This window comes from Oncorhynchus mykiss, chromosome 7, assembly GCF_057628025.1.
Source record: "Oncorhynchus mykiss isolate SJ-2025 chromosome 7, ASM5762802v1, whole genome shotgun sequence".
Taxonomy (NCBI): Eukaryota; Metazoa; Chordata; class Actinopteri; order Salmoniformes; family Salmonidae; genus Oncorhynchus; species Oncorhynchus mykiss.
In genome coordinates, this window is record NC_143028.1 from 50627501 (window position 1) to 50644386 (window position 16886).

At 46.3% G+C, this 16886-nt stretch overlaps 1 protein-coding gene and 1 long non-coding RNA gene across 9 annotated transcripts in view; one reads left to right on the plus strand and one right to left on the minus strand.

Moving 5' to 3' along the window:
- LOC149982581 (uncharacterized) overlaps nucleotides 1-16886 on the minus strand; it is a 338493-nt gene that overhangs the window by 312318 nt on the left and 9289 nt on the right. The gene's annotated exons all lie outside the window — the stretch shown is intronic.
- foxp4 (forkhead box P4) overlaps nucleotides 1-16886 on the plus strand; it is a 201183-nt gene that overhangs the window by 115798 nt on the left and 68499 nt on the right. For all 8 annotated transcript variants that reach the window (XM_090241240.1, XM_036983565.2, XM_090241238.1 and 5 more), the window contains exon 4: nucleotides 12854-12976. In XM_090241240.1, coding sequence (XP_090097366.1) covers nucleotides 12854-12976 — 123 coding nt within the window. The remainder of the gene's footprint in view (nucleotides 1-12853; nucleotides 12977-16886) is intronic.

Consider the following 16886-nt stretch of genomic DNA (forward strand, 5'->3'; position numbering starts at 1 on the left):
TGGCCTTTATGGAAGAGTGGCAAGAAGAAAGCCATTTCTTAAAGATATCCATAAAAAGTGTTGTTTAAAGTTTGCCACAAGCCACCTGGGAGACACACCAAACATGTGGAAGAAGGTGCTCTGGTCAGATGAAACCGAAATTGAACTTTTTTGGAGTTTGCCACAAGCCACCTGGGAGACACACCAAACATGTGGAAGAAGGTGCTCTGGTCAGATGAAACCAAAATTGAACTTTTTGGCAACAATGCAAAACGTTATGTTTGGCGTAAAAGCAACACAGCTGAACACCCTGAACACACCATCCCCACTGTCAAACATGGTGGTGGCAGCATCATGGTTTGGGCCTGCTTTTCTTCAGCAGGGACAGGGAAGATGGTTAAAATTGAGAAGGGAAGATGGATGGAGCCAAATACAGGACCATTCTGGAAGAAAACCTGATGGAGTCTGCAAAAGACCTGAGACTGGGATGGAGATTTGTCTTCCAACAAGACAATGATCCAAAACATAAAGCAAAATCTACAATGGAATGGTTCAAAAATAAACATATCCAGGTGTTAGAATGGCCAAGTCAAAGTCCAGACCTGAATCCAATCGAGAATCTGTGGAAAGAACTGAAAACTGCTGTTCACAAATGCTCTCCATCCAACCTCACTGAGCTCGAGCTGTTTTGCAAGGAGGAATGGGAAAAAATGTCAGTCTCTCGATGTGCAAAACTGATAGAGACATACCCCAAGCGACTTACAGCTGTAATCGCAGCAAAAGGTGGCGCTACAAAGTATTAACTTAAGGGGGCTGAATAATTTTGCACGCCCAATTTTTCAGTTTTTGATTTGTTAAAAAAGTTAGAAATATCCAATAAATGTCGTTCCACTTGATGATTGTGTCCCACTTGTTGTTGATTCTTCACAAAAAAATACAGTTTTATATCTTTATGTTTGAAGCCTGAAATGTGGCAAAAGGTCGCAAAGTTCAAGGGGGCCAAATACTTTCGCAAGGCACTGTATTTGTAATAATGATAATTACAATAATACTGAATGAACACTTATTTTAACTTAATATAATACATCAATAAAATCAATGTAGCCTCAAATAAATAATGAAACATGTACAGTTAGGTTTAAGTAATGCAAAAACAAAGTGATGGAGAAGAAAGTAAAAGTGCAATATGTGCCATGTAAGAAAGCTAACGTTTTAGTTCCTGAGAACATATGAAAGCTGGTAGTTCCTTTTAACATGAGTCTTCAATATTTCCAGGTAAGAAGTTTTAGGTTGTAGTTATTATAAGAATTATAGGACTATTTCTCTCTATACCATTTGTATTTCATTAACCTTTGACTATTGGATGTTCTTATAGGCAATTTAGTATTGCCAGTGACACAATTTCACCTGGTTAATAATGCCTGCTAACCTGGATTTCTTTTAGCTAAATATGCAGGTTTAAAAATATATACTTCTGTGTATTGATTTTAAGAAAGGCATTGATGTTCATGGTTAGGTACACAATGGAGCAACGATATGCACCGCATCGATTATATGCAACGCAGGACACGCTAGATAAACTAGTAATATCATCAACCATGTGTAGTTAACTAGTGATTATGATTGATTGATTGATTGTTTTTTATAAGATAAGTTTAATGCTAGCTGGCAACTTACCTTGGCTTCTACTGCATTCGCGTAACAGGTAGGCTCCTCGTGGAGTGCAATGAGAGGCAGGTGGTTAGAGCGTTGGACTAGTTAACTGTAAGGTTGCAAGATTGAATCGCCCGAGATGACAAGGTAAAAATCTGTCGTCCTGCCCCTGAACGAGGCAGTTAACCCACCGTTCCTAGGCCGTCATTGAAAATAAGAATGTGTTCTTAACTGACTTCCCTAGTCAAATAAAGATTAAATAAAGGTGTAATAAAACAAACAAACAAAAAGAAATCGGCCAAATCGGTGTCCAAAAATACAGATTTCCGATTATTATGAAAACTTGAAATCGGCCCTAATTAATTGGCCACACACACACAAATTTGACTCCAGCCCATGTATAGTGTGTGTAATTGAATAGCATGGTGTGTGTGTGTAATTGAATAGCATGGTGTGTAGTGTGTAATTGAATAGCATGGTGTGTGTGTAATTGAATAGCATGGTGTGTAGTGTGTAATTGAATAGCATGGTGTGTGTGTGTAATTGAATAGCTTGGTGTGTAGTGTGTGTAATTGAATAGCATGGTGTGTGTGTGTGTAATTGAATAGCATGGTGTGTAGTGTGTAATTGAATAGCATGGTGTGTAGTGTGTAATTGAATAGCATGGTGTGTGTGTGTAATTGAATAGCATGGTGTGTAGTGTGTAATTGAATAGCATGGTGTGTGTGTGTGTAATTGAATAGCATGGTGTGTGTGTGTAATTGAATAGCATGGTGTGTAGTGTGTAATTGAATAGCATGGTGTGTAGTGTGTGTAATTGAATAGCATGGTGTGTGTGTGTGTGTAATTGAATAGCATGGTGTGTGTGTGTGTGTGTAATTGAATAGCATGGTGTGTGTGTGTAATTGAATAGCATGGTGTGTGTGTGTGTGTAATTGAATAGCATGGTGTGTGTGTGTAATTGAATAGCATGGTGTGTGTGTGTAATTGAATAGCATGGTGTGTAGTGTGTAATTGAATAGCATGGTGTGTGTGTGTGTAATTGAATAGCATGGTGTGTGTGTGTAATTGAATAGCATGGTGTGTGTGTGTAATTGAATAGCATGGTGTGTGTGTGTGTGTAATTGAATAGCATGGTGTGTGTGTGTAATTGAATAGCATGGTGTGTGCGTGTGTGTAATTGAATAGCATGGTGTGTGTGTGTAATTGAATACCATGGTGTGTGTGTGTAATTGAATAGCATGGTGTGTAGTGTGTAATTGAATAGCATGGTGTGTAGTGTGTAATTGAATAGCATGGTGTGTAGTGTGTAATTGAATAGCATGGTGTGTGTGTGTAATTGAATAGCATGGTGTGTGTGTGTGTAATTGAATAGCATGGTGTGTGTGTGTGTAATTGAATAGCATGGTGTGTAGTGTGTAATTGAATAGCATGGTGTGTAGTGTGTAATTGAATAGCATGGTGTGTAGTGTGTAATTGAATAGCATGGTGTGTGTGTGTAATTGAATAGCATGGTGTGTAGTATGTAATTGAATAGCATGGTGTGTGTGTGTAATTGAATAGCATGGTGTGTAGTGTGTAATTGAATAGCATGGTGTGTGTGTGTAATTGAATAGCATGGTGTGTGTGTGTGTAATTGAATAGCATGGTGTGTGTGTGTAATTGAATAGCATGGTGTGTCCTGTGTTCATGTCGTTTAATTAGAAAAAACAAAAAGAAACATTAGATTAATGCTAATTAGCTTTCCCCTCCTTCCCTCCCTCTCTTCTCTGTGTCAGTGGAGAGAACAAACGGGGGGCTATGGCCCCTTTACAGATCATGATGTTAAATAAAAGATGTGTTGCTTCCTTCAGATGTACAGGGCCTTCAGAAAGTATTCATACCTCTTGACTTATTCCACAATGTGTTCTGTTACATCCTCAAAATGGTTTAAATAGAGTTCAAAATGGATTAAAACATTTAATGGCCAAGTGAAAACATGTTTTTAGAGATGTTTGCAAATGTATTGAAAATGAAATACAGAAATATCTCATTTACATACTGTAAGTATTCACACCCCTGAGTCACTACACGTTAGAATCACCTTTGGCAGCGATTACAGCTGTGAGTCTTTCTGGGTAAGACTATAAGAGATTTGCACACCTGGATTGTACAATATTTGCACATTATTCTTTTTATAATTCTTCAAGCTCTGTCAAGTTGACAGCCATTTTCAAGTGTTGCCATTCATTTTCAAGCTGATTTAAGTCAAAACTAGGCCACTCAGAAACATTCAATGTCATCTTGGTAAGCAACTCCAGTGTATATTTGGCCTTGTTTTGGGTTATTGTCCTGATGAAAGCTGAATTTGTCTGTTGGAAACCAGATTGAACCAGGTTTTCCTCTTGGAAAGCTCTGTTCCGTTTATTTCTATCCTAAAATCTCCCTAGTCCTGGATGACAAGCATACACATAATGTTTAGGTCATTTAACAGACACTCTTATCCAGAGCAACAGTCAAACTGGTCCCCCATGGGAATTGAGGGAGTGGAAGAGATGTGGCGATATGAAGGGAGTAGATGAGGGAGGGATAGAGGGTTGGGGATGGAGAAGGAGAGTTGGGGTCTGGGTAGTGGAGTGAATGGAGGATGAAGGGAGTAGATGAGGGAGGGATAGGGGGTTGGGGATGGAGAGGGAGAGTTGGGGTCTGGGTAGTGGAGTGTGAAACTATTTTGTGATTTGAAACACGAGTGAAATCAGTAATGAAGCCGAGTCGATAACGGCTCTTACACTTCCCTCTGAAGTGCCCGAAGTGTGAGCGTGTCTGTGTGTTTCTCTCTCGCTGTGTGTGTGTCATCCCGTCTGTTGTGTCTCTGGACCTTTGTCATCATTTTTATTCTGAGGCACTGGGACGTTAGATGGATGGAGTGGGGGTAGAGAGGGAGGAAGGGAAGGAGGAAGTGAAGGAGCGACGAAAGAGGAGGATTTTCCACTTGAACTTGCTGGTGTCAGGCCGTCCGCTCCAGAAGGGTTTTCCCATTTGGCTGGCCCGTTTAAGAGTGAGGTGTGTGTTTGTGTGCACGTAAGTGTGTGTGTATGTATAAATATATATGTGTGTGTGTGTGTGTGTGTGTGTGTGTGTGTGTGTGTGTGTTTGTCAGGCCCCTGTCAGAGTGGTCCCAGGACACTGGGCTGGACAAGCCTCAGTACACCGCGAAAATACGCCACTGACAGACCCACCCCAACCATAATCCCCAGATCCCCAGCCCCTATTCCCCTGCCTTAAGTCCCACCACAGCACAGCCCCTCTCCCCCTCTTCCCAGCCCCTGTCCCCCTCTCTGTCTTACCTCCACCTCAGCAGTCCCTTAGCCACCAGTGACCTCCCCAACTCTGCGGGTTGAATCCCTCCAAGTCCAAATTGTGAATAAATGATACAGTATCCATCCAGTCTGTCCTCGCTGTAAGGCCCATGTTTGTCCTCTTTAGAGACAGCAGGCTAGAAGACCTAGTATCTCCTGCAAGAGACAGCTGGTAACCCACCTGTGTGGTTGTCATCAGCTTGTAATGAGAGTGACAGCACATCGTTCCCACTCAAAGGAGACCCTTCATTCTCTATACCCACACTCATATGATAGGCCTCACCCTTTGTTTATGACACACACACACACACACACACACACACACACACACACACACACGCGCGCGCACACACACGCACACACACACAGCCTTCACCCCCTCGTAAAATATACCTTCCTTCTCCCCACACACTCCTATTACCACAGGGGCCATTTGAAGCGGGCTGTGTGACGCTCTAAGTTCCTCCTCTCTCCTCCTAGCCTAGTAGCTAGTCCCTCCTCTCTCCTCCTAGCCTAGTAGCTAGTCCCTCCTCTCTCCTCCTAGCCTAGTAGCTAGTCCCTCCTCTCTCCTCATAGCCTAGTAGCTAGTCCCTCCTCTCTCCTCATAGCCTAGTAGCTAGTCCCTCCTCTCTCCTCCTAGCCTAGTAGCTAGTCCCTCCTCTCTCCTCATAGCCTAGTAGCTAGTCCCTCCTCTCTCCTCATAGCCTAGTAGCTAGTCCCTCCTCTCTCCTCCTAGCCTAGTAGCTAGTCCCTCCTCTCTCCTCATAGCCTAGTAGCTAGTCCCTCCTCTCTCCTCATAGCCTAGTAGCTAGTCCCTCCTCCCTCCTCATAGCCTAGTAGCTAGTCCCTCCTCTCTCCTCCTAGCCTAGTAGCTAGTCCCTCCTCTCTCCTCATAGCCTAGTAGCTAGTCCCTCCTCTCTCCTCCTAGCCTAGTAGCTAGTCCCTCCTCTCTCCTCCTAGCCTAGTAGCTAGTCCCTCCTCTCTCCTCCTAGCCTAGTAGCTAGTCCCTCCTCTCTCCTCCTAGCCTAGTAGCTAGTCCCTCCTCCCTCCTCATAGCCTAGTAGCTAGTCCCTCCTCTCTCCTCCTAGCCTAGTAGCTAGTCCCTCCTCTCTCCTCATAGCCTAGTAGCTAGTCCCTCCTCTCTCCTCCTAGCCTAGTAGCTAGTCCCTCCTCTCTCCTCCTAGCCTAGTAGCTAGTCCCTCCTCTCTCCTCCTAGCCTAGTAGCTAGTCCCTCCTCTCTCCTCATAGCCTAGTAGCTAGTCCCTCCTCTCTCCTCCCAGCCTAGTAGCTAGTCCCTCCTCTCTCCTCATAGCCTAGTAGCTAGTCCCTCCTCCCCTTCTTTCCTCTCCCCTCTTTTCCTCTTCTCATAGTCCAGCAAGTATTTCATTTTCCTCTTTCCTCTACTTTGTTTTCCTCTCCTGGTATTCCGCATTCTGCTAATGGCCCTTCTCACCTCCCTCACCCCTCATTCCTCAGCCTAATGAGTACAGAGCCTGTTTACCTGGAGGGAGGATGATGATACTGTATGAATAAACAAATCATGACCCAAACAACAGGAAGCAGAGGAGTTACCCACACACCATGAGAGAGAGAGATTCGGGAATGACAGAAAGATGCCCGGATGAAAAGGGAGGACAGTAGAGAGAGAGAGAGAGAGAGAGAGTGTGTGTATGTGGGCGCGTGTGTGACAGTGGTCTCTCCCAGGGTGAGGTGGGTAATTCTTAGTGACAGGGATAAACAGCACTGGGGTTTGTTCCTAACGTGAGAGGGAGCTGAGGGAGGGAGGATAGGAGAGGAAGCGGAGGCCTGTGTCAGTCTTTCTCTCTTTTCCTCCTGCCTTCTTGTCATTTTTTCAATGATGTGCCTCGTGTGTGTCCCCATAGAGTGTCAGACAGGATAGATCACTTAGATGTAAAGGCTGTTTATACTCTTGATTCTAGGTTAGTTTCTCTCTTTCACATCACTCCTCTGGTCATCTCACACACACGCACGCACGCATACCTACACACACACACACACACACACACACACACACACACACACACACACACACACACACACACACACACACACACACACACACACACACACACATACACACATACACACACAAACACACACACACACACACACACACACACACACACACACACACACATGCTCACACATGCATGCTCACACACAGTCATATACATACACAATACAATAAGGGAAATACTCAGGGGGCTAGGGTGAAAGATGCATGGTGGAAATTGCTGTATTTGTAAATTCATCAACTTGTTAAGTTCACAGGGGGCACAGAGACTGTTTTTCTTCTCTCACAACACTGCCCTGCTTGTCTATGTGTGTGGATTATTATTATTATACTTGGAAGTTTAGTTTAATTTTACATTAATATTACACACAATGAAAAGTATGTGTGTGTGTGTGTGTGTGTGTGTGTGTGTGTGTGTGTGTGTGTGTGCGGCAGCACTCCATGTGATAATTAGCCATTAATAGGAGTTGGCAGAGGAGCCTCTAGAGAATGCGGCACTATTCGTCATGCCTTTATTTAAATATGGTGTGTGTGTTTAAATACGGTCATTTGGTCCACAGCTCATTACAACTAGACTGGCCTTAACAGTTGAAACGACCCCTCCACCAACACACCCATCCACCTCATACCCTTTCCATAGTTCTGTCTTCACCCATACAGCAGGGTCATCATCCTAAAAGAGTTTGGAAAACTTGCATTCCCCAACCACCATATGAAATGTCATGCGTTCCTTTTGAATCCAGGCCTGAGTCTACAGTGTGGTTATTAGCTGGTCCAGCCGTGCTCCATAGCTGCTCACATCCATGTGATTTCATCTGAAATGGAAATCAGGGCTCTCCTTGTCTGGAATGAAAAGTCATCAAGGGAGGAGAGGAGTGCGAGATCTAGCCTCATTGAAATGCGTGATACATCTCCCTCTCTCCCTCTCTCCCTCCCTCTGGGATGCGATGCCTTTTACTTTTTCGCCTTCCATCTCTCTCTCTCTCCCTCGCTCCCTCTCTTCGTTTGTTAATCAGTTAAACTCCCTCTTCAAACAACCTCTCTAATTACCCCTCCACTCTCTGGAAACGACATGGTTGTGTCTCTCTCCTCCCCTTCTCCCCCCCCCCTCTCTTTCTCCTCCCCCTCTCATCCTCTTCTCCTCCCTTCGTTCTGTGTCTCTCTGTTGACCTCTGTCAGTCTCTGACTTTTATGGTGCTGTGTGTCTGTCATACAGACACACAGATACACACAGACACAGACCCACACACATACACACAGGCTTTAGTCATGTACCAGACCAGATCGCACATAGTCCATTCTCTCTATCTCCTTCTTCTACCAACCCCCCTCGCTGATTCCTCCTGTCTGTAATTTGTCTCTCTGTCCATGTCCTCTCTTTCCCCCTGTCCCTTCCGTCCTCTCTCTCCGGTCTCTCTGAAAGGGAACGTGTGTGTCTTTGTCTAGGTTTGAGAGTGGAGCCTGGATGTGTTAGCTGTCTCATCCCCCTCTCCCCCCTCTCCCCCCTCTCCACCTCCGCTCCTACTAATCTACCTCGCATCTCTCTCTTTTAAATTAACATGCAACGCCAAGGGAAGAAAGAAGAAGAGAGAGGAGAGGGAAAAATGAAATGCATTTAATAAATGGCTGACTTCAAACTGCCTGGCTTTTCACTCTCTCCCCTATTCACAGGACAATGAAAGGGAAGAAATCATTCAGAGGGAGAGACAAAGCCGAATGAAAATATAATTCCACATTGTGAGCATCTTTTGTTAGGGCCCGTCAAACCGCTAATGGTGCCCCTTTTGTTTTCTCCCTGGCGCTGGGAGGCGGTGGCGAGGTATAGCCGACGCACTGCGCCCTTCCGTAATCACACCGCTTTGTGATATTAGATTATAGGGGCAATTAACAGCATCAAACCTTAACAACTCAGCTTTCAGCCCCAGTCACACACTACACACACACATGAACGGACACACACACAAACACACACATTTTCAGACTTGCCACCAGTGCGTCCGGCAACACACAGAAAGGTGCTATAACTACAGTAATAATTGCGCCAGCAACTTGAAAATGTCAATGAGCATGTGTATGAAATAGAATGTATGGGTTGTCAGGGGGAGAGACTGTGTGTGTGTGTGTTTGACAGGAGGAGAGAATGGGATGCACAAGAGCAATTAATTACAGGTTTTAATTTTCCAGCCAAGAGTGACGAGCAGCACCGGCAGCGCTGGCGGATTCAAACTGCTGTGACACCAAGCGTACATCAAACCTTCCTCATCCTCAACTAACCCTTCCTCACCCTCACCTGCTCCTCACCCTCACCTGCTCCTCACCCTCACCTCACCCTTCCTCACCCTCACCTGCTCCTCACCCTCACCTTCTCACCCTTCCTCACCCTCACCTGCTCCTCACCCTCACCTCACCCTTCCTCACCCTCACCTGTTCCTCACCCTCACCTTCTCACCCTTCCTCACCCTCACCTGCTCCTCACCCTCACCTCACCCTTCCTCACCCTCACCTGCTCCTCACCCTCACCTCACCCTTCCTCACCCTCACCTGCTCCTCACCCTCACCTTCTCACCCTTCCTCACCCTCACCTGCTCCTCACCCTCACCTCACCCTTCCTCACCCTCACCTGCTCCTCACCCTCACCTTCTCACCCTTCCTCACCCTCACCTGCTCCTCACCTCACCCTTCCTCACCCTCACCTGCTCCTCACCCTCACCTTCTCACCCTTCCTCACCCTCACCTCACCCTTCCTCACCCTCACCTGCTCCTCACCCTCACCTTCTCACCCTTCCTCACCCTCACCTTCTCACCCTTCCTCACCCTCACCTGCTCCTCACCCTCACCTCACCCTTCCTCACCCTCATCTGCTCCTCACCCTCACCTTCTCACCCACATCTCACCCTTCCTCACCCTCACCTGCTCACCCCCATCTCACCCTTCCTCACCCTCACCTGCTCACCCCCACCTCACCCTTCCTCACCTGCTCCTCACCCATGCCGCCTCACCTGCTCACCCCCACCTCACCCTTCCTCACCCTCACCTGCTCCTCACCCACACAATGCCTCACCTGCTCACCCCCACCTCACCCTTCCTCACCCCCCCTCACACTATCATTTGCCCTCCTAATGCCCAGGTCCCTGTTGATTGTGTGTCGTGTGTTGTTATGTCACTGTGATCCTCTCTGTGTGGATGTCAGATAAACAATAAGGGGTCACTCTCCCTCTACAGACACACAGAAAGACAGGTCGATAGACACAGATCTCTTGGCACCCACCCTTGTTGTACCTGTCTACCCTTGTTCCCTTTACCCCTTACCTTCACCCTCCCTCTCAGTCTCCCCCTCTCCCCTCCTCTCCCTGAGTGTGTTGTGATATGGATGGCTTGTTTGATCACGATATGGCAGCTTACAATAAGGGATTGGACAGGGCCCGACACACAGGCTGCAGCTGATAACACAGGGAGGGAGGGAGGGTGTTAGTATTTATGGCCAATCTTGTTTACAAAGTCAAATCAGCCCTTTACAGATTTAATTTACCACTGACAGCTCTTCCTCTTTGTCTCTCTGTTTATCTCTCTCTACCTCCCTCTCTCCCCTGCCGCCCCTCAGGCAGCGAATAAATAGACTGCTCAGGGAGACACGCAGCCATGCAGCGCTGCAAAACAGATGACTGCCAATATCAGAATGAGAGAGTGAGAGAGAAACAGAGAGACGGAAGAACAGAACTAGAGACAAGGAGAGAGAGAGAAACAGACAGAGCGAGGGGGAGAAAGGCAGAGCGAGAGGGAAACAGACAGAGCGAGGGGAGAGAGGCAGAGAGAGAGGGAAACAGACAGAGCGAGGAGGAGAGAGGCAGAGAGAGAGGGAACAGACAGAGCGAGGGGGAGAGGCAGAGAGAGAGGGAAACAGACAGAGCGAGGAGGAGAGCGGCAACGAGAGAGAGAAACAAACAGAGCGAGGGGAGAGAGGAAGAGAGAGAAAAGCTGTTTTTCCACGTGAGGATTTGAGATTAATGTCCATATACGGGAGGTTCTAACCCAGGGTCGTATATCTCTGTTAAAGCAGCCATCTCTTCCTAACAGGCCTTATTTGTATTGAGCACAGAGTATTATTTCTATTGAGCTGTGGGCTGTAAAGGAAGAGGTTATCATCTCTCTCTTTCACTTCATCTCTCGTGAAAGAGGATCATAGCTCACCTGCTGGGTATCAGCTGTAAAAGTGCCTGGAAGAACCTTTTGGGTTGCCACACTGGGTTGCCAAAACCCCTCTGAAAAGGGTTTTTCAAGGAACTTCTGTGTGAAGGTTGAAACCCGGAAACCTTTTGTGATGGGAAGGGCTCAATTTAAACCTTTTTAATAATATATTGGGGGGTAGCAGCCTATCATTGGAGGGGTGGCTTATGTCTTTCCTGTTCACCATGTTAAGTTGGCTAAATTAAAATCTTCCTTGAACATTTATGCATATTACATATTCTACTATATTAATAATATTAACATGGCTGATTACACACAGTAATAAAGTGGTAACTATTCCAACTTTTGGATTTGCATAGGCTCTTGAGGAACTCATCACCTCTGTTAGACTCATTAAAGCTACAAAACTATCAGTGTTCAACCTTAACATGGGATGACAATACAACAAAACAGATGAACAGGAATGACATGGACTCTAACAGGTGGCCCATAGAGATATATATATTAAAGCCACGCCCCTACTAAGCCACACCTCCACTCCAGGGTTCCTCCAGGAAGGTTGCTACATTGAACAATTAAAGGTTCCTCCAAGAACCCCGCAATTAACCAAAGGTGTAACTATGAACATTTGACTAGCAATGGTTCCTTGAGGAACTCCAGGGTTCTTGAAGTCACTACTGATTCTAAGAGTGTAGGACTCAACAACAGCATGGATTTCTCTTGCTCTCTCTTTTAATCTGTCTATTTCTATCTGTCTCAGTCTTTCTCCTTCACTCTCTCTCTCGTTCCCTCTTCTCCCCCCTCTTCTCTCCCCTCTTCTCTCTCTCTCGTTCCCTCTCTTCTCCCCCCTCTTCTCTCCCCTCTTCTCTCTCTCTCTCTTTCCCTCTCTTCTCTCCCCTCTTCTCTCCCCTCTTCTCTCTCTCTGTGGGCTGACTGTGGAGTTTACTTGATGGCTGTGAAATCTGTAGTGTTCAAGGCAAATTCACTGACAGAGGAGGAAAGCACTTAATCATCAGGTGGATGTGTGTGCGTACCATGCAGTATGTGCTTGTATGTGTGTTCAATCGACAGGTGGATGCTGTTTGCGTTAGCTCCTGGCCAGAGGATATCACCAATGCTTTCTGTTACTCTGTCAGTGGTGTTATTCTCTGAGCGGTTAGTTTGTCTCCATTCAGTCACAGTATGTTTGTAATCAGATTAGCATTGCGCTGTATCTGCTATCCCGATGCATCACTGCACGCTGCCAAATCTGTGTGTGTGTGTGTGTGTGTGTGTGTGTGTGTGTTTAGAATCTGCTAGCGCGGCGCATCACCCGTTGCTGCCAAATGTGTCTGTGTCCCAGCCTGCCTCCAGCCTTTTCCCAGATAACATCTGATCTGATTGTTTGTTGTGCCTTTCTGCTCTCAAAGACCTGATTGTGTGGATGGAGACTCATAATCATCTGTTTATTGGAGCAGATAAGACTTTATATTCCATAGGGAGATTACATCGCTAGGTTTTATCTCTCTTTGATTTCACACACACAGTGCCAACTTTATCACCATGCCAGCAGTGTGTGTCACAGTGTCAAGGATGTGTGTGTGTTTGTGCGTGTGTGCTTGTGTGCACATACATGTGAGTGTGTGTGCTATATATGCAACTCTCTGTGGTCCACTCCTTCTAGGTGCCAATGTCCATGGCTATGTTGACCCCCCAGATGATCAGTCCTCAACAGATGCAGCAGATCCTGTCCCCTCCTCAGCTACAGGCCCTGCTGCAACAACAACAGGCCCTTATGCTTCAGCAGGTAACACACACACACACACACACACACACACTCCTTCCTGGGCTCAGTCCCAGCCCAGCATGTCTAGATGTGTCTATGTTGAGGTGCTGACACTGGTTGTGATTGTATCCTCTGGCACAGACACACCCACACACACCCACACACACACACACACACACACACACACACACACACACACACACACACACCACACACACACACAGTCTCACACTTGCCAATTCTATAAAGCCTGTTTAGTCCTCGAGCACATCCCCATCAGTGAGCATAGCCAAACACTTACAAATGCTTATTTTAGCAATGTAACACCCAGCCACACACACACTTCGCAGCCAGCGAAAGCTTATGTTAGCCGTCTTTGGGCACCAGTTAACATGTCCTGGTTGTTGGTTGGTGAGGGGTGTGTGATGAGGTGCTATGATCTGGGTGTGTGTTGGAGGCGGGAGTGTGTTTGTTCTGTTTGGTTCGGCATGGCAACCACTCTTACCTGGCAGGCAACATCTCAAGTCTGTCAAATATTAAACACACATCACACACATAACACACAATCACACACCCACACATACAACACAACTGTCAAATATTTAACACAACGCTGTCATTGCTAGCACCAAACACGCCCCCCGACCTTCTCACCTCACACACCTTCGCAAATTAGTCCACATACACACTCACAAAAATACACACACTCTAAAACGAGTTGTTTGATTGACACAACTGCTGGGTTGTTTGGTTGACACAACTGCTGGGTTGTTTGGTTGACACAACTGCTGGGTTGTTTATTTGACACAACTGCTGGGTTGTTTATTTGACACAACTGGTGGGTTGTTTGGTTGACCCAACTGCTGGGTTGTTTGGTTGACACAACTGGTGGGTTGTTTATTTGACCCAACTGCTGGGTTGTTTGGTTGACACAACTGGTGGGTTGTTTGGTTGACCCAACTGGTGGGTTGTTTATTTGACACAACTGCTGGGTTGTTTGGTTCACCCAGCTGGTGGGTTGTTTGGTTCACCCAACTGGTGGGTTGTTTGGTTGACACAACTGGTGGGTTGTTTATTTGACCCAACTGCTGGGTTGTTTGGTTGACACAACTGGTGGGCTGTTTGGTTGACCCAACTGCTGGGTTGTTTATTTGACACAACTGCTGGGTTGTTTGGTTCACCCAGCTGGTGGGTTGTTTGGTTGACCCAACTGGTGGGTTGTTTGGTTGACCCAACTGCTGGGTTGTTTATTTGACACAACTGCTGGGTTGTTTGGTTCACCCAGCTGGTGGGTTGTTTGGTTGACCCAACTGGTGGGTTGTTTGGTTGACCCAACTGGTGGGTTGTTTGGTTGACCCAACTGGTGGGTTGTTTGGTTGACCCAACTGGTGGGTTGTTTGGTTGACCCAGCTGGTGGGTTGTTTGGTTGACCCAACTGGTGGGTTGTTTGGTTGACCCAGCTGGTGGGTTGTTTGGTTGACCCAACTGCTGGGTTGTTTGGTTGACCCAACTGGTGGGTTGTTTGGTTGACCCAACTGGTGGGTTGTTTGGTTGACCCAGCTGGTGGGTTGTTTGGTTGACCCAACTGGTGGGTTGTTTGGTTGACCCAGCTGGTGGGTTGTTTGGTTGACCCAACTGCTGGGTTGTTTGGTTGACCCAACTGGTGGGTTGTTTGGTTGACCCAACTGCTGGGTTGTTTGGTTGACCCAGCTGGTGGGTTGTAGGTGTTGGGTCACTTAGTTGGGTTGTTTTCTTTAAAAACTGCTGGGTTATTGAGATATGACCCAGTGGGACGCCCATGAGTGTAAATGTAATTATGTTCATAATGTTCTTTTGCATAGTTATGAAATATTAAGGTCGATCATTTACATTTTTGTAGCTTCAATGACGCTTACAGAAGTGTATGAGTTAAAGCCTATGTCAGTCCCATTGTTGGGATACAATACATTTGAATACTATAAGGGCACAAGGTGAGACGCAAATGCAGACACAGGAGGCAGATGGTTGAGCTCCTATATTTATTACAACAAAAGGGGTAGACAAAGGCAGGTCAGGAACAGGCGAGAGTTCATAAACCAGGTCAGAGTCCAAACAGTACCAGGCGATAGGCAGGCTCGAGGTCAGGACAGGCAGAGTGGTCAGGCGGATTCGGCGTCAGGACATGCAAGGATCAAAACCAGGAGGGCTAGGGCCAGGAGGGCTAGGGCCAGGAGGGCTAGGACCAGGAGGGCTAGGGCCAGGAGGGCTAGGGCCAGGAGGGCTAAGGCCAGGAGGGCTAGGGCCAGGAGGGCTAAGGCCAGGAGGGCTAAGGCCAGGAGGGCTAGGGCCAGGAGGGCTAAGGCCAGGAGGGCTAAGGCCAGGAGGGCTAGGGCCAGGAGGGCTAGGGCCAGGAGGGCTAGGAAAAAACAGAGACTGGGGAAAATAGGAGCTAGGAAAAACGCTGGTTGACTTGGCAAAACAAGACGAACTGGGACAGAGAGACAAGAAACACAGGGCTAAATACACCAGGGACTAATGGGGAAAACAGGTGACACCTGGAGTTGGGTGGAGACAATCACAAAGACAGGTGAAACAGATCAGGGCGTGACAAATACTTTATTATAATAAGTAATCAATCATCATAATATAATATAATAATATGTACAAAAATATTCACACCCCTTGACTTTTTCTACATTTTGTTACGTTACATCCTTATTCTAAAATGGATTACATAATTTTTTCCACTCATCAATGTACACACAATACCCCATAATGACATAGTGAAAACAGTTTTTTTTTATGCATCCTGTTTCCATTGATCATCCTTGAGATGTTTCTACAACTTGATTGGAGTCCACCTGTGGTAAACTCAATTAATTGGACATGATTTGGAAAGGCACACAGCTGTCTATATAAGGTCCCAAAGTTGACAGGGCATCTCAGAGCAAAAACCAAGCCATGAGGTTGAAGGAATTGTCTGTAGAGCTCCAAGACAGCATTGTGTCGATGCACAGATCTGGGGAAGGGTACCAAAAACATTATGCAGCATTGAAGTTCCCCAAGAACACAGTGGCCTGCATCATTCTTAAATGGAAGAAGTTTGGAACCACCAAGACTCTTCCTAGAGCTGGCCGCCCGGCCAAACTGACCTATCAGAGGAGAAGGGCCTTGGTCAGGGATGTGACCAAGAACCCGATGGTCACTCTGACAGAGCTCCAGAGTTCCTCTGTAGAAATGGGAGAACCTTCCAGAAGGACAACCATCTCTGCAGCACACCACCAATCAGGCCTTTATGGTAGAGTTGCCAGACGGAAGCCACTCCTCAGTAAAAGGCACATGACAGCCTGCTTGGAGTTTGCCAAAAGGCACCTAAAGGACCCTCAGACCATGAGAAACAAGATTGTCTGGTCTGATGAAACCAAGATTGAAGTCTTTGGCCTGAATGCCAAGTGTCACGTCTAGAGGAAACCTGGCACCATTCTTATGGTGAAGCATGGTGGTTTTTCAGGGACTGGGAGACTAGTCAGGATCGAGAGATTCTTGATGAAAACCTGCTCCAGAGAGCTCATAACCACAGACTGGGGAAAATACTTTGTTGAGAAAAATGGTAGAAACTCCCCAAATGCAGGTGTGCCAAGCTTGTCATACTCAAGGCAGCCTCGAGTCTTCTTGGGTATGACGCTGCAAGCTTGGCACACCTGCATTTGGGGAGTTTCTCCCATTTTTCTCAACAAGGTACTGAGTAAAGGGTCTGAATATGTATGTGATATTTCAGGTTTTTATTTTTAATAGATTTGCAAAAATGTCTAAAAACCAGTTTTTGCTTTGTCATTATGGGGTTTTGTGTGTGTAGACTGAAGAGGAATTTATTTTATTCATTCTAAAATAAGGCTGTAACGTAACAACGTGGAAAAAGTCAAGGTGTCTGAATACTTTCAGAATGGACTGT